Source organism: Oncorhynchus masou, chromosome 33 (genome assembly GCF_036934945.1).
Source record: "Oncorhynchus masou masou isolate Uvic2021 chromosome 33, UVic_Omas_1.1, whole genome shotgun sequence".
Lineage (NCBI taxonomy): Eukaryota > Metazoa > Chordata > Actinopteri > Salmoniformes > Salmonidae > Oncorhynchus > Oncorhynchus masou.
In genome coordinates, this window is record NC_088244.1 from 9,402,343 (window position 1) to 9,429,558 (window position 27,216).

Sequence of the window (27,216 nt, forward strand, 5' to 3'; positions counted from 1 at the left end):
AGGTGTGTATGTAATCAGACAAAACAAAACGAAACAGAAAAATGGATGGGTAGTGACTAGAAAGCCGGTGACGTCGACCGCCGAACACCACCCGAACACCCGCCCGAACACCCGCCCGAACACCCGCCCGAACACCCGCCCGAACACCACCCCGAACACCCACCCGAACACCCGAACACCACCCGAACACCCACCCGAACACCCGAACACCCACCCGAACACCCGAACACCACCCGAACAATGAGAATGGCCGACTTCGACAGAAGTCGTGACAGCCGCCCCATAATAGGAAAGTATTTAGCGTTTCTCCAGGAAGAAGACTAGTACCCATGTTCTATCAACATTATTGATGCATTTCAGGTTGTTCATGTAAAACATCATGTGGTATCAATGACTTACCTGGTTAAATAAATGAGTGAATAAAATAACCCTGCTATTCACTTTGTCACCCAGCTGTTTCCATCACAGCAATGCTTATTTTCACGACAATTTCATAAACATTAGACCATTTCGCCCACAGCGACTGTTATTCGCTTTTGCACTGTGGAGAGACTGTGATGAAATGAGAAAATACTTGCAATAGGACTCAAACATTTGACATAGTATATTATTCACTCAATGGTTGTATTGTTGTAATTGTGGACATTGGTCCCTTGTTGCTGTAGAGAAAATAATAGCCAACATAAAATTCACATTTGAGGTTAGTGTGCTCTCCTTGGAGGTTACACAAAGCCAGTGGCACTGAGTCTGCAGGGGTGAGGCAGCCTTGAAAGTTGTGTGTGTTTGTGTACGTGTGCATGTGCGTGTGCATGTGTGGAAATGAGGGTATGAGAGTATGAGTGGGTGGGTGGGTAAGAGAGGAAGCGGTGGAGAGGTAGAAAAAAGGAAGAAAAAAATGATTGTCTCATAAGCTTCCCTAAAGCAAAGCAGTAAAGAGTCAAACCTGCCTGTCTCTGTGCTGCTGGCTCATCTGGACTGAGACCTTGGTCCAACACACATCCACACAGTACACAGGAACACAAGGAGAGAGGCGATAACTGAGGGCCAACTTCGACTGCAGTCCCCCTGCGCTGGTGAGTTACCTGTTGGGCCTATCTCATTGACAGTGTGATAGTGACAACCAAGAGGCATATGCATACTGTACTGTATGTCTGCAGATAAACTACAGATTGTCTTCAGCTTGTTATAATGTTTACCCCGTCATCATATCACTTGGAATTAACCTCACTTTTTCACCAAGAACATGGAAGACTCGCTAGTCAGTCTGATGCAGCGTTTCAGCCCAGCTGATGCATGATTTACATTTACATTTACATTTAAGTCATTTAGCAGACGCTCTTATCCAGAGCGACTTACAAATTGGATTTCAGCTCAGTCTTCCATCATTACAGTACGGCGTACGGTTATGTTCTGAGCTTCCTTACCATATTTTTGTTGTTGTGCTATATGTAATAATTAGAAACTGAGTGGTTTGAGCCCTGAATGCTGATTGGCCTGTAGCCGTGGTATATCAGACCATATATCACAGGTATGACAAAACATGTATTTTTTTACTGCTCTAATTATGTTGACAACCAGTTTATAATAGAAATAAGTCACCTGGGGGGTTAGTGGTATGTCAAATCAAATCAAATCACGTTTTATTGGTAACATACACGTGATTAGCAGATGTTATTGCGGGTGTAGAGAAATGCTTGTGCTTCTAACTCTGACAGTGCAGCAGTATCTAACAAGTAGTCTAACTATTACACAACATATACCCAATACACACAAATCTAAGTAAAGGAATGGGATTAAGAATATATAGACTAAGATACAGTAGAATAGTATGGAATACAGTATATACATATGAGATGGGTAATGCAGGATATATGTAGACATTATTAAAGTGACTAGTGTTCCATTTATTAAAGTGGCCAGTGATTTCAAGTCTATGCATATAGGTCAGCAGCCTCTAATGTGCTAGTGATGGCTATTTAACAGTCTGATGGCCTTGAGATAGAAGCTGTTTTTCAGTCTCTCGATGGCAGCTTTGATGCACCTGTACTGCCCTGTACTGACCTTCTGGATGATAACGGGGTGAGCATATGGCCAATATATCACGGCTAAGAGCTGTCTCCCAGCACTCCGCGTTGCATCGTGCTTAAGAACAGCCATTAGCCGTGGTATATTGGCCATATACCACAGCCCCTCGGGCCTTATTGCTTAACTATAAATATACACATCACCTCTCCATCATTTAATATTCTAATAGTCACTGAAGTCTTATTTATATTTATATTTTAAATATATATTTTTTTCTTTGAAAATGCTTTTGAGCTCATATCAAACTTGAAAGCTATTTACAGTGCTTTCAGAATGTATTCTTCTTTTGTTGTGTTACACCCTGAATTCAAAATTGATTACGTTGATGAATTTTTCTCACCCATCTACTCACAATGCCCCAAATGACAAAGTGAAAACATGTTTTTAGAAATTTTGGCACATTTAGAAAGAGTCTATACATTGTAGAAGCACCTTTGGCAGTGATTACAGCTGTGAGTCTTTCTGGGTAAGTCTCTAAGAGCTTCCCACACCTGGATTGTGCAACATTTGTCCATTATTCTTTTCAAAATTCTTAAACATCTGTCAAATTCGTTCTTGATCTTTTGCATTTTCAGGTCTTGCCATAGATTTTCAAGTAGATTTACCTGTACGTCAAAACTGTAACTCAGCCACTCAGGAACATTCACTGTAATCTTGCTAAGCAACTCCAGTGTAGATGTCGCCTTGTGTTGCCTTGTGTTTTAGGTTGTTGTCATGCTGAAAGGTGACTTCATCTCCCAGGGTCTGGTAGAAAGCAGACTGAACCAGATTTTCCTCTTGAATTCTGCCTGTGCTTAGCCTCATTCCATTTCTTTTTCATTTTTGAAAAACTCCCCCGTCCTTAACGATGACAAACATACCCATAACATGATGCAGCCACCACTATGCTTGAAAATATGAAGAGTGGTACTCAGTGATGTGTTGCATTGGATTTTCCCCAAAACATAACACTTTCTATTCAGGACAAAAAGTTAGTAACTTTGACACATTCTTTTGCAGTTGTACCTTGTTGCAAACAGGATGCATGTTTTGTAATATTTGTATCTTTCACGGGCTCTCTTCTTTTCACTCTGTCAGTTAGGTTAGTATTGTGGAGTAACTACAATGTTGATCCTTAGATTTCTCCTTTCACAGCCATTAAACTCTGTGACTGCTTTAAAGTCACCTTTGGCTCATAGCAATTGAGTCAGGAAGGACGCCTGTATCTTTGTAGTGACTGGGTGTATACACCATCCAACGTGTAATGAATAACTTCACTTCAAAAGGAATATTCAATGTCTGCTTTTTTTTTAAATTACCCATCTACCAATAGATTACCTTGTTTGTGAGGCATTGGAAAACCTCCCTGCTCTTTGTGGTTGAATCTGTGTTTGAAATTCACTGCTTGACTGAGGGACCTTACAGATAAATTGAATGTGTGGGGTACAGAGATGAGGTAATCACTAAAAAATCATATTAAACAATATTATTGCACACAGAGTCCATCCATGCAACTTACAATGAGACTTGTGTAGCACATGTTCACTCCTGAAGGTATTTAGGCTTGCCACTACAAAGGGGTTCAATACTTATTGACTCAAGACATTACATTTTTTAATTTTTCATTCATTAGTGAAAAAGAATATATATATATATATATAATAATGAAAACCACTATTCCACGTTGACATCATGGGGTGTTGTGTAAATTCCGGTTGTAATACAACATTGGGTAAACGTGAATGGATGTGAATGCTTTCTTAAGGCACTTCTCTGAGATTATTTCTATTTCGGTTTTTTTGGTACGTTATTAATTTCTGTCATACAATCCCACTTCAAGGACTTCATCAGCAAATATACTGTATGCGAACGTTTATGTTAGTATGATGAATAAATCATTGCATATTTGCAGCTGCCTTGAGCCTAGAGTCACTGAGGAATGACTCTACTGATTCACCTATTGGCAAAAAAAAACAGCTTTACAACACCAGCTTTACAACATCCACTTTACAACACCAGCTTTACAACACCAGCTTTACAACACCAGCTTTACAACATCCCCTTTACAATACCAGCTTTACAACACCAGCTTTACAATACCAGCTTTACAACATCGGCTTTACAACACCAGCTTTACAACATCCACTTTACAACACCAGCTTTACAACACCAGTTTTACAATACCAGCTTTACAACACCAGCTTTACAACACCAGCTTTACAACATCCACTTTACAACACCAGCTTTACAACACCAGCTTTACAATACCAGCTTTACAACATCCACTTTACAATTCCAGCTTTACAATACCAGCTTTACAACATCGGCTTTACAATACCAGCTTTACAACACCAGCTTTACAACATCCACTTTACAACACCAGCTTTGCAACACCAGCTTTACAACACCAGCTTTACAATACCAGCTTTACAACACCAGCTTTACAACATCCACTTTACAACACCAGCTTTGCAACACCAGCTTTACAACACCAGCTTCACACTACCAGCTTTACAATACCAGCTTTACAATACCAGCTTTACACTACCAGCTTTACAACACCAGCTTTACAACACCAGCTTTACAACATCCACTTTACAACACCAGCTTTGCAACACCAGCTTTACAACACCAGCTTTACAATACCAGCTTTACAACACCCACTTTACAACATCCACTTTACAACACCAGCTTTACAACACCAGCTTTACAACATCCACTTTACAACACCAGCTTTACAACACCCACTTTACAACATCCACTTTACAACACCAGCTTTACAACACCAGCTTTACAACATCCACTTTACAACACCAGCTTTACAACATCCACTTTACAACACCAGCTTTACAACACCAGCTTTACAATACAAGCTTTACAACATTCTCCCCCTTATTTTCCCTCCAGGAAGTTCTCAGTGATTGATCCACTCTCACGTTTAGACATGTGCACCTGAAGCCAAAGAAGAGGCTAGCTACTAACATACTGAGTCACTGTGTCAAAAAGACTGCATGTCTGTGCCTGCTCACTCTCTACTTCTCACTGTGTTACTCTCTCTCTCCCTCTCCCTCTCCCTCTCTCTCTCTTTCTGTTTCTCACTGTGGTTGGTTCATGTCAATGGCAGACATTTCATTTGGTTTAGGATTACTCTGACATATTGACAGACCAGGATTCAGGTATGGATAGATCCTAGTTTAGCAACAATCAGGCAACAAAAGGAGAGAAATTATGTCTGATGATCTAAAAAAAAAAATGTTTCGTCAATGGTGTTTCTCTACTGCGTGTCATGTGTTGTGAATGTCAGTTTCAGGGGATGTGAGATCTTTCATTAACTGCTGTTCTTTTGACAAGAAGAGGTGACAAGTAGGGTGAAATATTTTAAATTCCATCTGAATTGAATTACTTTTGTGGTGTGTTCACTGTGTAGGCATAGTAAGAAAATAATGTGATCGCTCTCCCTCCCCCTCCCTCCCTCCCTCCCTCCCTCCCTCCCTCCCTCCCTCCCTCCCTCCCTCCCTCCCTCCCTCCCTCCCTCCCTCCCTCCCTCCCTCCCTCCCTCCCTCCCTCCCTCCCTCCCTCTTTATTCTTCTCCCTCCCTCCCTCCCTCCCTCCCTCCCTCCCTCCCTCCCTCCCTCCCTCCCTCCCTCCCTCCCTCCCTCCCTCCCTCCCTCCCTCCCCCCCTCCCTCCCTCCCACTCCCCCTCTTTATTCTTCTCCATCCCTCCCTCCCTCCCTCCCTCCTCCCCTCTCTCCCTTCCTCCCTATCTGTCTCTCTCTCTCTCCTCCCTCTTTGTCTCTCGCTGTCTCTCTCTCTGTCTCTGTCTCTCTCTCTCTCTCTGTCTTGGGATTGTTTTCACTCAATTCAACCAGTAATTCAACACAGCACCATGAGTGAGTCAGTAGAATCCACATCATCATCATCAACATCACACCCTGTGGACAAAGACCAGTCAGCCTCCTGTCCTGCTGCCACAGCCCCTCGCAAAACAGTCCGTCTCCAGGAGAGGTACACACATCCATGATATTCAACTCACAGTACTGTCATCAAGGCCATGATAAACTACAGTACCAGGCAAAAGTTTGGACACACCTACTCATTCAAGGGTTTTTCTTTATTTTTACTATTTTTTACATTGTAGAATAATAGTGAAGATATCAAAACTATGAAATAACACGTATGGAATCATGCAGTAACCAAAAAAAAGTGTTAAACAAATCAAAATATATTTTATGATAAACTATAAGTGATACATTACGTAAATGCAAATAGAGTCCTTGATGGTTTTGTCCTCTCTGTGGTTCCATACATCCTCAGACGGGGATCCAATGTGTCCCTGGTGCTGGGCGTGAGCAGTCTCAGTCTGGAAGCAGTGGAGACCTTATGCTCCATCTCCACTCCCAGAGAGACCCTCCTCCACCTGCTGAGGACCTCAACGCGCCCTCTGACCCCCTCTCAGCTGCAGGAGGCGTCTGAAGAGACCAGCAGGTTGAACTCAGAGTACCAGGTTGGTATCTACTGTAACTGTTACTATGTGCAGACAATTGACAGCAAGCAGGATCAAGTTGAATCTGGACCTTAAGCCTGTCCGTTTTTTTCCAACAGAAAATTCCTCCAAACTTTGTGAACCCTTCAGAGCTGGATATTCCAGGACGAGCTTTAAAGGACAGATACAAGACCATACTGCCAAGTGAGTGACTAAGTAAAATTGATAAGCATAAGTTGATAAATGCTGAAACACACTAGCACCCAGACAATATTATAACCTGTGTATAAACTATAATCATGTTTAACCAGATCCTGAGACCCGTGTGTGTCTGAGGAACCCCGTAGCAGAGGAGGCGGGTGAGACTGAGAGATACATCAACGCAAACTACATAAAGGTTAGAACCACCTGTAATTCAGAGGGTCATTTTGTTTTTATTTGTGTTTAAGTTACGCAGACTTAGAGTCATTCTAGACCTTATAGGGATGAAGAAGTGTAAGTAGGTGAACATGAAGTCATACAAAAAGGTCATAAAAATGTATATAAAAGGTTGTGTGAAAGTATAGCATACGCATTGCATAGAGGATGTTAAGGATGTGGAGAGTGATATAGTTGATTTACGTGGGTGTATCATGATGTCAACCAAGGAAACCCACAGGAAGTCAAAGTGGAAATGACACAGCCCCATATCTTGCTATCGCCCACGCAGGGTTACAACGGTGCACCTAGCGCCTACATCGCCACCCAGGGCCCCATGCTCAACACCGTGCATGACTTCTGGGAGATGGTGTGGCAGGAGGGATCCACCACCATTGTCATGATCACCAAGCTGAAGGAGAAGAAGGAGGTGAAATCCCATCCTGCTTCCATTTCTCTCCTAACCTCTAAAAGTCTAAGCCGTTGTGTTTGTGTGTGTGGTAGTTGAGGTTGTTAAAACTATTCCATATTTCAGCTTAGTAGAACACCCCCCCCCCCACCCCCCTTTTAGCTATTTCATTTAGTTCATTTAGCTATTTGTTTTCAAATTTTAGGACCCCTTTATGTAAAACAAAAAATAAATATATATGTATATATACAATATATATACAGTGCCTTGCATAAGTATTCGGCTCCCTTGAACTTTGCGAACTTTTGCCACATTTCAGGCTTCAAACATAAAGATATAAAACTGTATTTTTTTGTGAAGAATCAACAGCAAGTGGGACACAATCATGAAGTGGAACGACATTTATTGGATATTCCAAACTTTTTTAACAAATCAAAAACTGAAAAATTGGGCGTGCAAAATTATTCAGCCCCCTTAAGTTAATACTTTGTAGCGCCACCTTTTGCTGCGATTACAGCTGTAAGTCGCTTGGGGTATGTCTCTATCAGTTTTGCACATCGAGAGACTGAATTTTTTTTCCATTCCTCCTTGCAAAACAGCTCGAGCTCAGTGAGGTTGGATGGAGAGCATTTGTGAACAGCAGTTTTCAGTTCTTTCCACAGATTCTCGATTGGATTCAGGTCTGGACTTTGACTTGGCCATTCTAACACCTGGATATGTTTATTTTTGAACCATTCCATTGTAGATTTTGCTTTATGTTTTGGATCATTGTCTTGTTGGAAGACAAATCTCCGTCCCAGTCTCAGGTCTTTTGCAGACTCCATCAGGTTTTCTTCCAGAATGGTCCTGTATTTGGTTCCATCCATCTTCCCATCAATTTTAACCATCTTCCCTGTCCCTGCTGAAGAAAAGCAGGCCCAAACCATGATGCTGCCACCACCATGTTTGACAGTGGGGATGGTGTGTTGTGGTTGATGAGCTGTGTTGCTTTTACGCCAAACATAACGTTTTGCATTGTTGCCAAAAAGTTCAATTTTGGTTTCATCTGACCAGAGCACCTTCTTCCACATGTTTGGTGTGTCTCCCAGGTGGCTTGTGGCAAACTTTAAACAACACTTTTTATGGATATCTTTAAGAAATGGCTTTCTTCTTGCCACTCTTCCATAAAGGCCAGATTTGTGCAATATACGACTGATTGTTGTCCTATGGACAGAGTCTCCCACCTCAGCTGTAGATCTCTGCAGTTCATCCAGAGTGATCATGGGCCTCTTGGCTGCATCTCTGATCAGTCTTCTCCTTGTATGAGCTGAAGGTTTAGAGGGACGGCCAGGTCTTGGTAGATTTGCAGTGGTCTGATACTCCTTCCATTTCAATATTATCGCTTGCACAGTGCTCATTGGGATGTTTAAAGCTTGGGAAATCTTTTTGTATCCAAATCCGGCTTTAAACTTCTTCACAACAGTATCTCGGACCTGCCTGGTGTGTTCCTTGTTCTTCATGATGCTCTCTGCGCTTTTAACGGACCTCTGAGACTATCGCAGTGCAGGTGCATTTATACGGAGACTTGATTACACACAGGTGGATTGTATTTATCATCATTAGTCATTTAGGTCAACATTGGATCATTCAGAGATCCTCACTGAACTTCTGGAGAGAGTTTGCTGCACTGAAAGTAAAGGGGCTGAATAATTTTGCAAGCCCAATTTTTCAGTTTTTGATTTGTTAAAAAAGTTTGAAATATCCAATAAATGTCGTTCCACTTCATGATTGTGTCCCACTTGTTGTTGATTCCTCACAAAAAAATACAGTTTTATATCTTTATGTTTGAAGCCTGAAATGTGGCAAAAGGTCGCAAAGTTCAAGGGGGCCGAATACTTTCGCAAGGCACTGTATATACAGTTGAAGTCGGAAGTTTACATACACCTTAGCCAAATACATTTAAACTCAGTTTTTCACAATTCCTGACATTTAATCCTAATACAAATTCCCTGTCTTAAGTCAGTTAGGATCACTACTTTATTTTAAGAATGTGAGATCTAAGAATAATAGTAGAGAGAATGATGTATTTCAGCTTTTATTTCTTTCATCACATTCCCAGTGGGTCAGAAGTGTACATACACTCAATTAGTATTTGGTAGAATTGCCTTTATTGTTTAACTTGGGTCAAATGTTTTGGGTAACCGTCCACAAGCTTCCCACAATAAATTGGGTGAATCTTGGCCCATTCCTCCTGACAGAGCTGGTGTAACTGAGTCAGATTTGTAGGCCTCTTTGTTCACACACGCGTTTTCAGTTCTGCCCACACATTTTCTATGGGATTGAGGTCAGGGCCTTGTGATGGCCACTCCAATACCTTGACTTTGTTGTCCTTAAGCCATTTTGCCACAACTTTGGAAGTATGCTTGGGGTCATTGTCCATTTGGATGACATATTTGCGACCAAGCTTTAACTTCCTGACTGATGTCTTGAGATGTTGCTTCAATATATCTACATAATATTCCACCCTCATGATGCCATCTATTTTGTGAAGTGCACCAGTCCCTCCTGCAGCAAAGCACACCCACAACATGATGCTGCCACCCCTGTGCTTCACAGTTGGGATGGTGTTCTTCGGCTTGCAAGCCTCCCCTTTTTTCCTCCAAACATAACGATGGTCATTATGGCCAAACAGTTATATTTTTGTTGATGTACAATCTTTCTCCCCATGTGCAGTTGCAAACCTTAGTCTGGCTTTTTTTATGGCAGGTTTCGGAGCAGTGGCTTCTTCATTGCTGAGCGGCCTTTCAAATTATGTCGATATAGGACTCGTTTTCCTGTGGATATAAATACTTTTGTACCTGTTTCCTCCAGCATCTTCACAAGGTCCTTTGCTGTTGTTCTGGGATTGATTTGCACTTTTTGCACCAAAGTAATTTAATCTCTAGGAGACGGAGTGAACGTGTCTCCTTCCTGAGTGGTATGACGTCTGTGTGATCCCATGGTGTTTATACCTGCGTACTATTGTTTGTGCAGATGAACGTGGTACCTTCAGGCGTTTGGAAATTGCTCCCAAGGATGAACCAGACTTGTGAAGGTCAACAATTTTATTTCTGAGGTCTGATTTCTTTTGATTTTCCCATGATGTCAAGCAAAGAGGCACTGAGTTTTAAGGTAGCCCTTGAAATACATCCACAGGTACACCTCCATTTGACTCAAATTATGTCAATTAGCCTATCAGAAGCTTCTAAAGCCATGACATAATTTTCTGGAATTTACCAAGCTGTTTAAAGGCACAGTCAACTTAGTGTATGTAAACTTCTGACCCACTGGAATTGTGATACAGTGAATTATAAGTGAAATAATCTGTCTGTCAACAATTGTTTGAAAAATTACTTGTGTCATGCACAAAGTAGATGTCCTAACCGACTTGCCAAATCCATAGTTTGTAAACAGAACATTTGTGGAGTGGTTGAAAAACTAGTTTTAATGACTCCAACCTAAGTGCATGTAATCTCAGACTTCAACTATATATATATATATATATATACATTTAGGGGGGGATAAAATATTGAATATGGCCTTTCCTACTAAAGCCCATAGCAACAAAGACAGTCAAAAAATGTATCATAAGGAATAAGGTTTGTGAGAGTCTTATCTTTCTGTCGAGTGATCCTATTAATTTGCATGGACGTTTTCGTGAGTAGACTAATTGGATGGAATGCAGATGGAATGTCTCATGGTCTGACAAACACCACTGTAGCTCGGCCACCTTCCAACACAGATGGGATGTCTCATGGTCTGACAAACACCGCTGTGGCTCGGCCACCTTCCAACACAGATGGGATGTCTCATGGTCTGACAAACACGGCTGTGGCTCGGCCACCTTCCAACACAGATGGGATGTCTCATGGTCTGACAAACACCGCTGTGGCTCGGCCACCTTCCACCGCAGATGGGATGTCTCATGGTCTGACAAACACGGCTGTGGCTCGGCCACCTTCCAACACAGATGGGATGTCTCATGGTCTGACAAACACCACTGTAGCTCGGCCACCTTCCAACACAGATGGGATGTCTCATGGTCTGACAAACACCGCTGTGGCTCGGCCACCTTCCAACACAGATGGGATGTCTCATGGTCTGACAAACACGGCTGTGGCTCGGCCACCTTCCAACACAGATGGGATGTCTCATGGTCTGACAAACACCGCTGTGGCTCGGCCACCTTCCAACACAGATGGGATGTCTCATGGTCTGACAAACACCGCTGTGGCTCGGCCACCTTCCAACACAGATGGGATGTCTCATGGTCTGACAAACACCTCTGTGGCTCGGCCACCTTCCAACACAGATGGGATGTCTCATGGTCTGACAAACACCGCTGTGGCTCGGCCACCTTCCAACACAGATGGGATGTCTCATGGTCTGACAAACACCGCTGTGGCTCGGCCACCTTCCACCGCAGATGTGGAAGGCCGACATAGGCGGATGCAGTGGATTGAGACGCACAGCCCATATAAAAAGATATCTCTAGCTTAAACTGACAGATTTTGATGGGGATTTTTGTATTCTGTTTCTTAGATTGATGCACGGGTGTGTCAATAAATCTTGAAGTCTAACCTCCTAACGGGTTTCCTTTGACAGACCCATTGGTGATAAAGCAGAGATGGTTTATAAAATCCTTGTTAGAGACTTTGGTTCATGTCTGAAGTATACAGAAAGTGTGTTCTGTGTTTCAGAAGTGTGAGCTTTACTGGCCAGAGAAGGAGGGCAGCTATGGCAGATTTGAGCTCAGAGTGGCCATTGTGAAAGAATGTGATGGCTACACAATTCGAGACATAATTATTCAGGTGAGATAGTAGGTTATTGTTGTCTGAACATCTCATAGCACCAGTAAAAGCTCTGGGTTACACCAGTTTCGGAACTTCAACACTTCTGAATGAAAGAAGGGATGGATGGATGGGTGGATGGATGAATTAATGAAGGGATGGATGGATGAATTAATGAATGGATGAATTAATGAATTAATGAATGAAGGGATGAATGAATGAATTAATGTAGGGATGGATGGATGGATGAATGTAGGGATGGATGGATGAATTAATGAAGGATTGGATGGATGGACAGGTGAAGGGATGGATGGATGGATGGATGGATGGATGGATGAACGAAGGGATGGATGGATGGATGGATGGATGAACGTAGGAACAGATGGATGGTTGGATAGATGGAGGGATGGATGGATGAATTAATGAAGGGATGGATGGATGGATGAATGAATGTAGGAATGGATGGATGAATTAATGTAGGGATGGATGGATGGATGGATGAAAGAAGGGATGGATGGATGGATGGATGATGAACGAAGGAACGGGTGGATGGTTGGATAGACGGAGGGATGGATGAATTAATGAAGGGATGGATGGATGAATGTAGGAATGGATGGATGAATGAATGTAGGGATGGATGGATGGATGGATGGATGGATAGATGAAGGGATGGATGTATGACTGAAGGGATGGATGGATGAACGAAGGGACGGATGGATGGATGAATGAAGCAGTTAACCTACTAACAACAATGTGTCCTACAGGTGGGCTCAGAGAGCAGGCAGGTGAGGCACTACTGGTACTCCACATGGCCAGACCACCAGACTCCAGACTGTACTGGACCTCTGCTCAGACTGGTGGCGGACGTGGAGGAACACAGGCAGTCCCACCCCGGCCTAGGAACCACCATCGTCCATTGCAGGTCCACACTAAAACAACCCTTAACACTGGCTCTCATTAACACAACCCTTAACACTGGCTCTCATTAACACAACCCTTAACACTGGCTCTCATCAACACAACCCTTAACACTGGCTCTCATCAACACAACCCTTAACACTGGCTCTCATCAACACAACCCTTAACACTGGCTCTCATTAACACAACCCTTAACACTGGCTCTCATCAACACAACCCTTAACACTGGCTCTCATCAACACAACCCTTAACACTGGCTCTCATCAACACAACCCTTAACACTGGTCCTCATCAACACAACCCTTAACACTGCCTCTCATTAACACAACCCTTAACACTGGCTCTCATTAACACAACCCTTAACACTGGCTCTCATCAACACAACCCTTAACACTGGTCCTCATCAACACAACCCTTAACACTGCCTCTCATTAACACAACCCTTAACACTGGCTCTCATCAACACAACCCTTAACACTGGCTCTCATCAACACAACCCTTAACACTGGCTCTCATCAACACAACCCTTAACACTGGCTCTCATCAACACAACCCTTAACACTGGTCCTCATCAACACAACCCTTAACACTGGCTCTCATCAACACAACACTTAACACTGGCTCTCATCAACACAACCCTTAACACTGGTCCTCATCAACACAACCCTTAACACTGGCTCTCATTAACACAACCCTTAACACTGGCTCTCATCAACACAATACTTAACACTGGCTCTCATCAACACAACCCTTAACACTGGTCCTCATTAACACAACCCTTAACACTGGCTCTCATCAACACAACACTTAACACTGGCTCTCATCAACACAACCCGTAACACTGGTCCTCATCAACACAACCCTTAATACTGACTCTCATTAACACAACCCTTAACACGAGCTGTCATTAACTGCCACTTTGATAAATGTGAGAGAACTAACATTGGCATATGTTATAGAATGTCCTTGATAAGAAAATAGTCCGAGGCTAATTGAACGGTTCTCGCTTCCAGTGTGTTTATACAGTATATGTACACAAGTATGTGGACACCCTTAAGGGAGGCTCCATTTCACATACCATGTCAGTCAGAATTAAATTCTCACAGTAATAATTTACCGTGACTAGCTTGAGTTCACTTACTGACGACAAAGGTGAATGCTATGGAATGAATGTTGTGTTGTGTTCCATACGTGTATGTTCTATATGTGGACTGTGTATTGCAGGCAAACACTGAAGCAGAGACTGGAGAATAGATACATGTCCTTTCCAACAAGTCAGTTCGTCAAATTTCTGCTCTGCTAATTTAGGACCGTTGTCTGGAGACTCTTAGGATTTTCAATGTCTCCATCATGTGTTTCTCTGTCTGTGTTGTTTATAACAAAGAACCCTGGCTGCCTTCACGTTCCTTTCACATTTTAAAAAGGGGTGACCAGTAGAACAAGTAGTCAGGAGGTTCCAGTTGGAGTCAGACATGCTGTGACTCTACTTGACTTAATTTGTCATATGCTTCTCCACTACAGTGCAGGGATTGGTAGAACAGGTTGTTTCATCGCCAGCAGCATTGGATGCCTGCAGCTAAAACACACCAGTAAGGCTGACGTGCTCGGAATCGTCTGCAAGCTACGCCTCGACAGGTACTAGCTACTACACACTGCCCTGCTGCTGGTAGTAAAGCGCCAAGCACGTTTTAATCAAACTCTGTTTCTATCAAGTAAACTATCAAGTGAGAACCTTGCTTCAAACAATGCATTTGAAATTTGTCTTGAGTTATTTAAAAAGTGCTGTAGTGATATAGGGATCATAGATGTGGAGCTGGGGGATGCTGCTCCTTCACTCTCTGCCACTCTGTGTTGCTCTTTGGGGTTTTAGGCTGGGTATCTGTAAAGCACTTTGTGACAACTGCTGATGTAAAAAAGGCTTTATAAAATAAAAGTGATTGATTGATTGTTTGTTTTGTCAGGGGTGGTATGATACAGACCAGTGAGCAGTACCAGTTCCTGTACCTTACCCTGGCCCAGTACAGCCGACAGCTGGTGAACACAGACTGTGGCTCAGAGAGCCCTGTCCCTGTCCAGACTCGCAGTACTACAGGAGAAACGCGGTGACAGAGAAGCTTCTGGAACTCTGTCTTTCTGTATGGGAGAACAAGCTTCTGGAACTCTGTCTTTCTGTATGGGAGAACAAGCTTCTGGAACTCTGTCTTTCTGTATGGGAGAACAAGCTTCTGGAACTCTGTCTATCTGTATGGGAGAACAAGCTTCTGGAACTCTGTCTTTCTGTATGGGAGAACAAGCTTCTGGAACTCTGTCTTTCTGTATGAGAGAACAAGCTTCTGGAACTCTGCTCATGTGCTGTCTGTGGCAATCTCATCCCCTTGACTGTGACAGTTATTGCAGCATTTTTATGGGCACGGGAGACTGGTTTGAATTGTATTGAAATTCATGAATAATCATTTTGTCCATATTTGCTACCCTGATAATAAATATGTTATGCCCTTGGCTTTAATTAATTGCAGTCCATTTGACATTCTGAAGACAAAATACATACACCACAGTTCAAATGGTTGGGGTCACTTAGAAATGTCCTTGTTTTTGAAAGAAAAGCACATTTTTTGTCCATTAAATTAACATAAAATTGATCAGATATACAGTGTAGATATTGTTGATGTTGTGAATGACTATTGCAGCTGATTTTTAATGGAAAACACCAGTCTCAACGTCAACAGCGATGACACGACTCCGGCATGCTGGCCTTCTAGGCAGAGTTCCTCTTTCCAGTGCCTGTGCTCTTTTGCCCCTCTTAATCTCTTATTTTTATTGGCCAGTCTGAATATGTCTTTTTCTTTGCAACTCTGCCTAGAAGGCCAGTTGCCACTTCACTCTTGACGTTGAGACTGGTGTTTTGCGGGTACTATTTAATGAAGCTGCCAGTTGAGGACTTGTGAGGCGTCTGTTTCTCAAACTAGACACTCTAATGTCCTCTTGCTCAGTTATGCACCGGAGCCTCCCAACTCCTCTTTCTATTCTGGTTAGAGCCCGTTTGCTCTGTTCTGTGAAGGGAGTCGTACACAGCGTTGTACGAGATCTTCAGTTTCTTGGCAATTTCTCGCATGGAATAGCCTTCATTTCTCAGAGTAAGAATAGACTGACGTGTTTCAGAAGAAAGGTCTTTGTTTCTGGCCATTTTGAGCCTGTATTGAACCCACAAATGCTGATGCTCCTGATACTCAACTATTCTAAAGAAGGCCAGTATTATTGCTTCTTTAATCAGAACAGCAGTTTTCAGCTGTGCTAACATAATTGCAATCATTTCTAATGATCAATTAGCCGTTTAAATTGAGAAACTTGGATTAGCTAACATAAGGTGCCATTGGAACACAGGAGTGATAGTTGCTGATAATGGGCCTCTGTGCACCTATGTAGATATTTCATTAAAAATCAGCCATTTCCAGGTATAATAGTCATTTACAACATTAACAATGTCTACACTGTATTTCTGATCAATTTGATGTTATTTTAATGGACAAAAAAAAATTGCTTTTCTTTCAAAAACTGGGATGTTTCTAAGTGACCCCAAACTTTTGAACAGTAGTGTAGTAGGTTATAATTTATTGTTTTTCTAGGTTCCAGGTTGATTTGCTAATTGATTAATAAATGCATATTTATATGTAAAACAGAATTGATCAATAAATGTTGATACAGTGGGGCAAAAAAGTATTTAGTCAACCACCAATTGTGCAAGTTCTCCCACTTAAAAAGATGAGAGAGGCCTGTAATTTTCATCGTAGGTACACTTTAACTATGACAGACAAAATGAGAAAAAAAATCCAGAAAATCACATTGTAGGATTTTTAATTAATTTATTTGCAAATTATGGTGGAAAATAAGTATTTGGTCACCTACAAACAAGCAAGATTTCTGGCTCTCACAGACCTGTAACTTCTTCTTTAAGAAGCTCCTCTGTCCTCCACTCGTTACCTGTATTAATGGCACCTTTTTGAACTTGTTATCAGTATAAAAGACACCTGTCCACAACCTCAAACAGTCACACTCCAAACTCCACTATGGCCAAGACCAAAGAGCTGTCAAAGGACACCAGAAACAAAATTGTAGACCTGCACCAGGCTAGGAAGACTGAATCTGCAATAGGTAAGCAGCTTGGTTTGAAGAAATCAACTGTGGGAGCAATTATTAGGAAATGGAAGACATACAAGACCACTGATAATCTCCCTTGATCTGGGGCTCCACGCAAGATCTCACCCCGTGGGGTCAAAATGATGATCAAAATGAACGGTGAGCAAAAATCCCAGAACCTAGGGACCTAGTGAATGACCTGCAGAGAGCTGGGACCAAAGTAACAAAGCCTACCATCAGTAACACACTACGCCGCTGGGGACTCAAATCCTGCAGTGCCGGACGTGTCCCCCTGCTTAAGCCAGTACATCTCCAGGCCCATCTGAAGTTTGCTAGAGAGCATTTGGATGATCCAGAAGAAGATTGGGAGAATGTCATATGGTCAGATGAAACCAAAATATAACTTTTTGGTAAAAACTCAACTTGTCGTGTTTGGAGGACAAAGAATGCTGAGTTGCATCAGAAGAACACCATACCTACTGTGAAGCATGGGGGTGGAAACATCATGCTTTGGGGCTGTTTTTCTGCAAAGGGACCAGGACGACTGATCTGTGTAAAGGAAAGAATAAATGGGGCCATGTATCGTGAGATTTTGAGTGAAAACCTCCTTCCATCAGCAAGGGCATTTAAGATGAAACGTGGCTGGGTCTTTCAGCATGACAATGATCCCAAACACACCGCCCGGGCAACGAAGGAGTGGCTTCGTAAGAAGCATTTCAATGTCCTGGAGTGGCCTAGCCAGTCTCCAGATCTCAACCCCATAGAAAATCTTTGGAGGGAGTTGAAAGTCCATGTTGCCCAGCAACAGACCCAAAACATCACTGCACTAGAGGAGATCTGCATGGAGGAATGGGCCAAAATACCAGCAACAGTGTGTGAAAACCTTGTGAAGACTTTTGACCTTTGTCATTTCCAACAAAGGGTATATAACAAAGTATTGAGATAAACTTTTGTTATTGACCAAATACTTATTTTCCACCATAATTTGCAAATCAATTCATTAAAAATCCTACAATGTGATTTTCTGGATTTTTTTTTCTCGTTTCGTCTGTCATAGTTGAAGTGTACCTATGATGAAAATTACAGGCCTCTCTCATCTTTTTAAGTGGGAGAACTTGCACAATTGGTGGCTGACTAAATACTTTTTTGCCCCGCTGTATGTAAAACCGAAAGTGAAATACAGAAGAGCTACGGTGACGATCCCCTTCTCTCCAGCAGAGGGCAAGTGTCGTGAATTGAGAACATAATTTGCGATGAGTCCCTCTTTATCGAGCGCCTCTCTCACTTGGTTTCTGATTAGCATCATGGCAGCAACATTAGAGTCCCGGAAGCAACATCGAGAACTCCGGCTTTCTGATTTTGCCTTCAAAATAAAAGTCTGCAGTAAAACGCTATGCGTATGATACGAATTCAATCATTTGTGCAGCTTTGCAGAGAGCATAATGTTAAAATAGTGTTACAAAATTATAACTACATCAATCTAAACTAAAGAGAATTGCTTCTTTGTATGTGATAAATAATATTAAACGTTGGAGCACATTGAGAAATGGCCGAATCTTAAGTAAATATATTGTACAGACCCTATTGATCTAGCACTAGAGTCTATATACAGTATATGGTGTTATTTCTGATTGTGGTCTAAATACCCAGCAGCCCTTTCTACTCCACTCATTCCATGGCTCCCAATGCAATACACTGTAGGGCTATACATTATATATTGCCTTATAGAGAAAAAACGATTCTGTGCCGATGTAAAAGTGGGGTTGGGAGTACTGAGTAGGATCTGAAGAATGTGGTGTCATTTCATGGAGCTCTGAATATACAGAGTGTTGTTGTCCTAATAGTCTTTGCTCTATAAGCCAATATGTACTGCATATACAGTGATTCACATTGTGGCTATTTATTTCACTTTGGAACATTTAATGGAAGTGTTACTTAAATATGAACAAATGTGAATTATTGGTAATGTTTAGACAAGTATTTGTCATATATCATGAATAAATACAGGATAACAGTGGTAGACCTGTTCACTGACAACGATGAGACAGCCTATAGGGAGGAGGTCAGAGACCTGGCAGGGTGGTGCCAGGACAACAACCTCTCTCTCAATGTGATCAAGACAAAGGAGATGATTGTGGACTACAGTAAAAGGAGGACTGAGCACGCCCCCATTCTCATCGACGGGGCTGTAGTGGAGCAGGTTAAGAACTTCAAGTTCCTTGGTGTCCACATCAACAACAAACTATCATGGTCCAAACACACCACGACAGTCATGAAGAGGTCACTATAACACCTATTCCCCCTCAGGAGACTGAAAAGGTTTGGCATGGGTCCTCAGATCCTCAAAAAGTTCTACAGCTGCACCATCGAGAGCATCCTGACTGGTTGCACCACCGCCTGGTATGGCAACTGCTCGGCCTCCGCAAGGCGCTACAGAGGGTAATGCATACGGCCCAGTACATCACCAAGCTTCCTGCCATCCAGGACCTCTATACCAGGCGGTGTCAGAGGAAGGCCCTAACAATTGCCAAAGACTCCAGCCACCCTTGTCATAGAGAGAACAGTCTACTACCACACGGCAAGCAGTACCAGAGCGCCAAGTTTAGGTACAAAAGGCTTCTTAACAGCTTCTACCCCCAAGCCATAAGACTGCTGAACAGCTAATCAAATGGCTACCCAGACTATTTACATTACCCCCCCCCCCCCCTTTTTTTTAAGCTGCTGCTACTCTCTGTTTATTATCAATGCACAGTCACTTTACCCCTAACTACATGTACATATTACCTCAATTACCTTGACTAACCTGTACCCCGCACATTGACTCGGTACTGATACCCCATATATATATATATAGCCTTGTTATTGTTATTTTATTGTTGCTGATTTATTTTTACTTCAGTTTATTTAGTAACTATATTTTCTGAACTCCTATTTTTCTTAAAACTGCATTGTTGGTTAAGGGTTTGTAATAATTTCACGGCAAGGTCTTCTTCACCTGTTGTATTCGGCGCATGTGACAAATAACAAATGATTTGATATTGTGACACGTGGGGGACTTTTGTTTTCAAAATAATCCGAAATTGCGTGACCAGAAGTACTTTTTTAATGTTGCTGACGAGACGCTGATGCAAATACTTGTTTGTGGCTGATGCGATTCTGAAACCCCACCCAATGAGGAAGAACAACCCTTAACAGGGGGGTTCCATTAGTTACCACAGCCACAAAGTAAAATGGTATTTTTCGAAACAATTAATGAAAACAAAAACGTGCTTTTTGGTGTTCATTTTTGTTTAGGTATACGGTTAGCATGTGGTTAAGGTTATGGTTAAGGTGAAGGCTTAAAATCACACGTTAAGAACATAAATTGTATAAATGGGCAGGGTTTATGACTTTGTGGCTGTAGTAACCAGTGACGACCCTTGTCAGGCAGGAAAAGACAAACAGGGAGGAAGGAGGCGTAGTAAACAAGGCAGATAACTACAACTTACTTAAAAAATAGCAGTGCCAATACTTGCGCACAAAACAGTTTGTTTGGTGAATATTCACGATAGGCACGTTATTCCACCGTTAGTAATACATCCTGTACCCTGTGCTGTCACTGCAAGCTAGATAGTTAGCTAGACAAACTTGTCGCTAGCAGGCTAACAGGCTTCAGTTCCAGTAGCAGTGCCATCACAACGCGCCCAGGATGATCGCATTGATCAACAAGCTCCTTGACTGGTTCAAAGCACTGTTTTGGAAGGAAGAGATGGAGTTAACATTGGTGGGACTCCAGTATTCGGGCAAGACAACTTTCGTTAACGTGATCGCGGTACGGTCAATCTGCTGTCTTCTGATGGTGTCCGTTGTTGTTAGACAGATCGAGATGTTTGCTCGTGTTAACTAGCTTCTGCTATCATAACCATGTTTATATGTTTCAATCGTGTTTCTGTAACCTGATGTTTTGTAATGATACTATAGCTAGCTGGTAAACTAGCTGGCTATGTGTGGTCCCAGACATGCTCGGGCGGTGGCGATGATCCTAGCGAGTTTGGTTAGCTAACGACAACATGTACATGAGGCATGAAGCAGTATAACGTTAGTCCATCATCACATCTGTCTAGTCAAGACAATCCGGTGTATTCATTCAGGTCACTTGATGTGCATTCAATCTTGTCTGTATCTTCTCTCTTTCCTGAATTGACTAGGATAACAGTTTTATGAGCAACATTACCATATTTCAGTACATATTTTATTAACCATAGCTAGTTGCCAGGCCACAGTTGTTTTTTTTTTTTAAGAAGACATCTATCTGGATTTTGGCTATCAAATACTATTAAATTCATAGAAATGAATTTTGTTCTTTGTTCTTTCCCCTTGCTTGCAGTCGGGTCAGTTCAGCGAAGACATGATTCCCACAGTGGGTTTCAACATGAGGAAGATCACCAAGGGAAATGTCACCATCAAGGTCCGTATACTGCCAGGTTAGAGGTCATAGAGGTTGTTTGCTTACAGAGGGAGTCGTATGAAGTGGAGGAGGTGATCTTGGCTGGTCCCTGTGATTGACTGTGACTCACTTAAGCTATTTTATTAATTGTGAAAGGTTGAAAACTGATTAGCTATGCCGTGTCAATGCTGTGCTGATGTTTTGATGTCATTCTTCTTAGCTGTGGGATATCGGCGGTCAGCCTCGATTCAGGAGCATGTGGGAGCGATACTGCAGAGGAGTCAGTGCCATTGTGTGAGTAACAGCATCCTCCCAGTCCCTTGTGCAGGGAGTGGTCAATTATATTGGTAGCTTATTTCAAATAAGGCTATTTATTGTAACTTTTGAAACCATATCATTTTTAAGGTACATGGTTGATGCAGCTGACCCAGAGAAGACTGAGGCGTCTAAAAATGAACTACACAACTTGTTGGACAAGCCCCAGCTCCAGGGTATTCCTGTGAGTACCCCCCCATACAGTGCTAGCTGATCTAGTAGCTACAGTAGGTCTACTACTGGACTTTGTCCAACGTTCCGGTGTTTCATCTGCTACTGCTTGGTCTTGTCATGCAGGGCTCCCCTTGAGTGTCTAAAGAAAGATTCAATACTAATGTTGTTTCCCCCTCAACACTACTAATGTTGTTTCCCCCTCAACACTACTAATGTCGTTTCCCCCTCAGCACTACTAATGTTGTTTCCCCCTCAGCACTACTAATGTCGTTTCCCCCTCAGCACTACTAATGTTGTTTCCCCCTCAACACTACTAATGTTGTTTCCTCCTCAACACTACTAATGTTGTTTCCTCCTCAACACTACTAATGTCGTTTCCCCCTCAGCACTACTAATGTCGTTTCCCCCTCAGCACTACTAATGTCGTTTCCCCCTCAACACTACTAATGTCGTTTCCCCCTCAGCACTACTAATGTCGTTTCCCCCTCAGCACTACTAATGTTGTTTCCCCCTCAGCACTACTAATGTTGTTTCCCCCTCAACACTACTAATGTTGTTTCCCCCTCAACACTACTAATGTTGTTTCCCCCTCAACACTACTAATGTTGTTTCCCCCTCAACACTACTAATGTTGTTTCCCCCTCAACACTACTAATGTTGTTTCCCCTCAACACTACTAATGTTGTTTCCCCCTCAACACTACTAATGTTGTTTCCCCCTCAACACTACTAATGTTGTTTCCCCCTCAACACTACTAATGTTGTTTCCCCCTCAACACTACTAATGTTGTTTCCCCCTCAACACTACTAATGTTGTTTCCCCCTCAACACTACTAATGTCGTTTCCCCCTCAACACTACTAATGTCGTTTCCCCCTCAACACTACTAATGTCGTTTCCCCCTCAACACTACTAATGTCGTTTCCCCCTCAACACTACTAATGTCGTTTCCCCCTCAACACTACTAATGTCGTTTCCCCCTCAGCACTACTAATGTCGTTTCCCCCTCAGCACTACTAATGTCGTTTCCCCCTCAGCACTACTAATGTCGTTTCCCCCTCAGCACTACTAATGTCGTTTCCCCCTCAGCACTACTAATGTCGTTTCCCCCTCAGCACTACTAATGTCGTTTCCCCCTCAGCACTACTAATGTCGTTTCCCCCTCAGCACTACTAATGTCGTTTCCCCCTCAGCACTACTAATGTCGTTTCCCCCTCAGCACTACTAATGTCGTTTCCCCCTCAGCACTACTAATGTCGTTTCCCCCTCAGCACTACTAATGTCGTTTCCCCCTCAGCACTACTAATGTCGTTTCCCCCTCAGCACTACTAATGTCGTTTCCCCCTCAGCACTACTAATGTCGTTTCCCCCTCAGCACTACTAATGTCGTTTCCCCCTCAGCACTACTAATGTCGTTTCCCCCTCAGCACTACTAATGTCGTTTCCCCCTCAGCACTACTAATGTCGTTTCCCCCTCAGCACTACTAATGTCGTTTCCCCCTCAGCACTACTAATGTCGTTTCCCCCTCAGCACTACTAATGTCGTTTCCCCCTCAGCACTACTAATGTCGTTTCCCCCTCAGCACTACTAATGTCGTTTCCCCCTCAGCACTACTAATGTCGTTTCCCCCTCAGCACTACTAATGTCGTTTCCCCCTCAGCACTACTAATGTCGTTTCCCCCTCAGCACTACTAATGTCGTTTCCCCCTCAGCACTACTAATGTCGTTTCCCCCTCAACACTACTAATGTCGTTTCCCCCTCAACACTACTAATGTCGTTTCCCCCTCAACACTACTAATGTCGTTTCCCCCTCAACACTACCAATGTCGTTTCCCCCTCAACACTACCAATGTCGTTTCCCCCTCAACACTACCAATGTCGTTTCCCCCTCAGCACTACCAATGTCGTTTCCCCCTCAGCACTACCAATGTCGTTTCCCCCTCAGCACTACCAATGTCGTTTCCCCCTCAGCACTACCAATGTCGTTTCCCCCTCAGCACTACCAATGTCGTTTCCCCCTCAGCACTACCAATGTCGTTTCCCCCTCAGCACTACCAATGTCGTTTCCCCCTCAGCACTACCAATGTCGTTTCCCCCTCAGCACTACCAATGTCGTTTCCCCCTCAGCACTACCAATGTCGTTTCCCCCTCAGCACTACCAATGTCGTTTCCCCCTCAGCACTACTAATGTCGTTTCCCCCTCAGCACTACCAATGTCGTTTCCCCCTCAGCACTACCAATGTCGTTTCCCCCTCAGCACTACCAATGTCGTTTCCCCCTCAGCACTACCAATGTCGTTTCCCCCTCAGCACTACCAATGTCGTTTCCCCCTCAGCACTACCAATGTCGTTTCCCCCTCAGCACTACTAATGTCGTTTCCCCCTCAGCACTACTAATGTCGTTTCCCCCTCAGCACTAATGTTGTTTCCTCCTCACAGGTCCTTGTCTTGGGGAATAAGAGGGATCTTCCTGGGGCACTTGATGAGAAGGAGCTGATTGAGAGAATGTAAGAATCAGCTCTCTCTGTCTGTCATGTCTGTCATGTCTGTCATGTCTGTCTGTCATGTCTGTCTTGTCTGTCTGTCAGTCTGTGTGTCTGTCATGTCTGTCTGTCTGTCTGTCTGTCTGTCAGTCAGTCTGTGTGTGTCTCTTTTTCTCTGTGATGCTCATGTCTCCTCTGGTCCACAGGAACCTCTCGGCCATCCAAGACAGAGAGATCTGCTGTTACTCCATCTCCTGCAAGGAAAAGGACAACATCGGTAAGAATCTGACGTCTGACTTGTTCTAGCTTGTATCACAGAAAATGTGACTTTTTTTTTTTTGTAGTTTTCCTGTGTATTTCATGGCATTTTAAACATCTGTTATTTCACCTCCAGATATCACGCTACAGTGGCTGATCCAGCACTCCAGAACCAAGCGGAGCACTTCATGAGAACCTCATCTCAAGACACAGGCCTTCACCTGTCCCAATTCCCCTGCCCTCTGTCCTCCCCAGCCTGTCCATACTCCTTTTCTTTGGATGACCCTCTCTTGCCAATACCCCCCCCCCACCCCCACCCCACGCCTGATTCCACTCTCCTGAAGGGAGCCTGGAAACCTTTTCTTTGCCGTGTTCATTTTCTTTTTGTAATATAACACTTCTTGTGACCTCTGATGGACAAAGTGGTACTTAGCGTCCCTGACGGTCATATGTCATACTTCAACATCTCTGTTGATATCGAGGTTTATATTCAACTGATCCAGAGACAGGGCAGAGTACTGTACAGGTCATAACCTCTGTTCCCAATAGGTAGAGAAGACTGGAGTCTGAACACTGCATCACTTAGCAGCTTCAAAGTCAACTTTACCACACTGATATCACATTTCAAACAGTATTTATGTCTTAGACCAGTGGTTCCCAACCTTTCTCTGTTAATGTGCCATCAGTTGAATTTTTCTCTGCCCAGAGTACCCCTGAAGTACCCCATGTATATTTTACCAGAAAGCCTATGTTTTCATGGATCTTCAAGTTCCCCCTGTGGGTAGGCCAGGTACCCCCTGGGGGTAGTGTCCCTGGTTGGGAACCACTGTCTTTGACCATAGTCCTATTACTTCCCAACGACAGTGGTACTGTGTGTAATGATACTCTATGTACCTTTTGAAGGGGGAGTGTTACAACATTTGATTGAAATACTTGGGAGTTTGCACAAGTCTCTCCATTTCTCTTTTCTTTATAAGGCTAATGGGAGGTGTTGTTAAAGATGTCCTTGATGTAATCTCTATTGTGATTATATACATTTGCATTATGTCATCTTCTCTGTCTGTTGCTTGTCCTGACACACATTTGGTAGTTTAGAAACGGCAGGAAGATTTTCTTTAAACTAAGCAGCATGGACAATTTTAATTTCCATTAGCCATGTCAATGGGCAAGCAATATCTGCAACACATGGTTTACAAACAAAATATAAATGTTTAGATTTATGCATCCTTCTTTTCCCATTTCCTCTCAATGATTTATATCATTATGCAATAGCTCCTTTCCACCCAGTAATGTCCAGCTACTATTTGACCAGTTTTCATGTCATTACAGGATCATGAATAACCCATTGAAAATCTGTGATAAAGAAGTACCCCCAGATAAATTCAGATTCTACAGGTGTCAGCCAATATAATCAAGGTGTTGGAAATTTCATATTAACTAACGATGAAGGCTTCTGTCTAATTTTTGTATTTAACTTCCATGTCTATGATATATTACCTCCGACATGGCCAACGTAACAACATCTCTGCTTTTTTGTTTGCATGCTGGGGCATAAGTATTTGTGGGATCTTTGAGAATTAACTATAAATTGTTTTTGATTTTTTATGGCAAATATAGTAAATACTATATCTGCTTTAACCTGTTTGTACATTGTTTCAATTAAGTTGATGATTGTGTTTTTAATAGGATATGCTTATGTATGATAACTAAAAACATTGGTGAAGACCACTTTATACATGGTCTGCAGAATTCATATGATTGTTGCCACACAGTGCTCACAGTGGCTTTAGATTGTTAATGATGGTTGGTGCTTTTCATGTGGTGTCATGTATATGTTTGTCTGGCTGTTTTCATGTATATGAAAGAATCAATGTGGGAGAAGACGTAGTGTTTTGGTTGTTCTCTAATTAAAGTATCCATGCCACGGCACTCGTCACAACCTGAGGAAAAGTGCCTCTCATTTCCAATCACTCCAGTCAATGTGGAAAATAGCTGTGGCTCCGACCAACTGCTACCTCTGAGAGTTGCACTTCCCATGACCAGTGTGGCTAAAGGTGCAATCTACAGTTATTATATCCATTTTTGGACATATAAATTAATTAAATAACACCCAGTGTTTCTTGAAGAATATATCACAAATGCCTCATGAGCTTAGTTCAACTGTCGTACTTCATCAGAACCCAAAATAGAAGCTTCTTTTACTCCATTGTTTGTCAATTTAAAAAAAAATATTATACAAAATAATAAGTAAATCTCAACAAACACTGTATAGCCTTAAAACATGCTTAAAAATCTAAGTCTGATATACAGTGTGGAGAACAAGTATTT

General features: G+C 42.6%; 2 protein-coding genes across 5 annotated transcripts; both read left to right on the forward strand.

The window, feature by feature from the left end:
- The first annotated feature begins 891 nt into the window (after positions 1–891).
- LOC135527791 (tyrosine-protein phosphatase non-receptor type 7-like) lies at positions 892–15,605 on the forward strand. 4 transcript variants are annotated; one of them, XM_064956365.1, is made up of 11 exons: positions 2,315–5,240; positions 5,369–5,427; positions 5,934–6,069; positions 6,379–6,568; positions 6,667–6,751; positions 6,859–6,944; positions 7,257–7,394; positions 12,092–12,202; positions 12,946–13,103; positions 14,621–14,734; positions 15,061–15,605. In XM_064956365.1, exons 3-11 carry the CDS (start codon positions 5,951–5,953, stop codon positions 15,203–15,205), a joined length of 1,146 nt encoding a protein of 381 aa, XP_064812437.1. In that variant the 5' UTR covers positions 2,315–5,240; positions 5,369–5,427; positions 5,934–5,950; the 3' UTR covers positions 15,206–15,605. The 4 variants fall into 4 exon arrangements, with proteins under 4 accessions (XP_064812436.1, XP_064812437.1, XP_064812439.1 ...); XM_064956364.1 differs by lacking the exons at positions 2,315–5,240; positions 5,369–5,427 and adding an exon at positions 892–1,073; XM_064956367.1 differs by lacking the exon at positions 5,369–5,427 and having other exon boundaries at positions 2,316–5,240.
- A 5,006-nt stretch (positions 15,606–20,611) lies between these two features.
- Positions 20,612–26,827, forward strand: LOC135527793 (ADP-ribosylation factor-like protein 8A). Its single transcript, XM_064956368.1, has 7 exons — positions 20,612–21,044; positions 21,600–21,680; positions 21,880–21,953; positions 22,065–22,158; positions 24,587–24,654; positions 24,837–24,907; positions 25,025–26,827. Exons 1-7 carry the CDS (start codon positions 20,922–20,924, stop codon positions 25,078–25,080), a joined length of 567 nt encoding a protein of 188 aa, XP_064812440.1. The 5' UTR covers positions 20,612–20,921; the 3' UTR covers positions 25,081–26,827.
- The last annotated feature ends 389 nt before the right edge of the window (positions 26,828–27,216 follow it).

Bases quoted from the DNA above. Each gene is read 5' to 3' on its own strand.
- LOC135527793 (XM_064956368.1), top strand. From the start codon at position 20,922: ATGATCGCATTGATCAACAAGCTCCTTGACTGGTTCAAAGCACTGTTT. The intron at 22,159-24,586 runs GTGAGTACCCCC...TCCTCCTCACAG, and splicing joins CCCAGCTCCAGGGTATTCCT to GTCCTTGTCTTGGGGAATAA. The intron at 24,655-24,836 runs GTAAGAATCAGC...TCTGGTCCACAG, and splicing joins AAGGAGCTGATTGAGAGAAT to GAACCTCTCGGCCATCCAAG.
- LOC135527791 (XM_064956364.1), top strand. From the start codon at position 5,951: ATGAGTGAGTCAGTAGAATCCACATCATCATCATCAACATCACACCCT. The intron at 12,203-12,945 runs GTGAGATAGTAG...TGTGTCCTACAG, and splicing joins TTCGAGACATAATTATTCAG to GTGGGCTCAGAGAGCAGGCA. The intron at 14,735-15,060 runs GTACTAGCTACT...TTGTTTTGTCAG, and splicing joins TGCAAGCTACGCCTCGACAG to GGGTGGTATGATACAGACCA.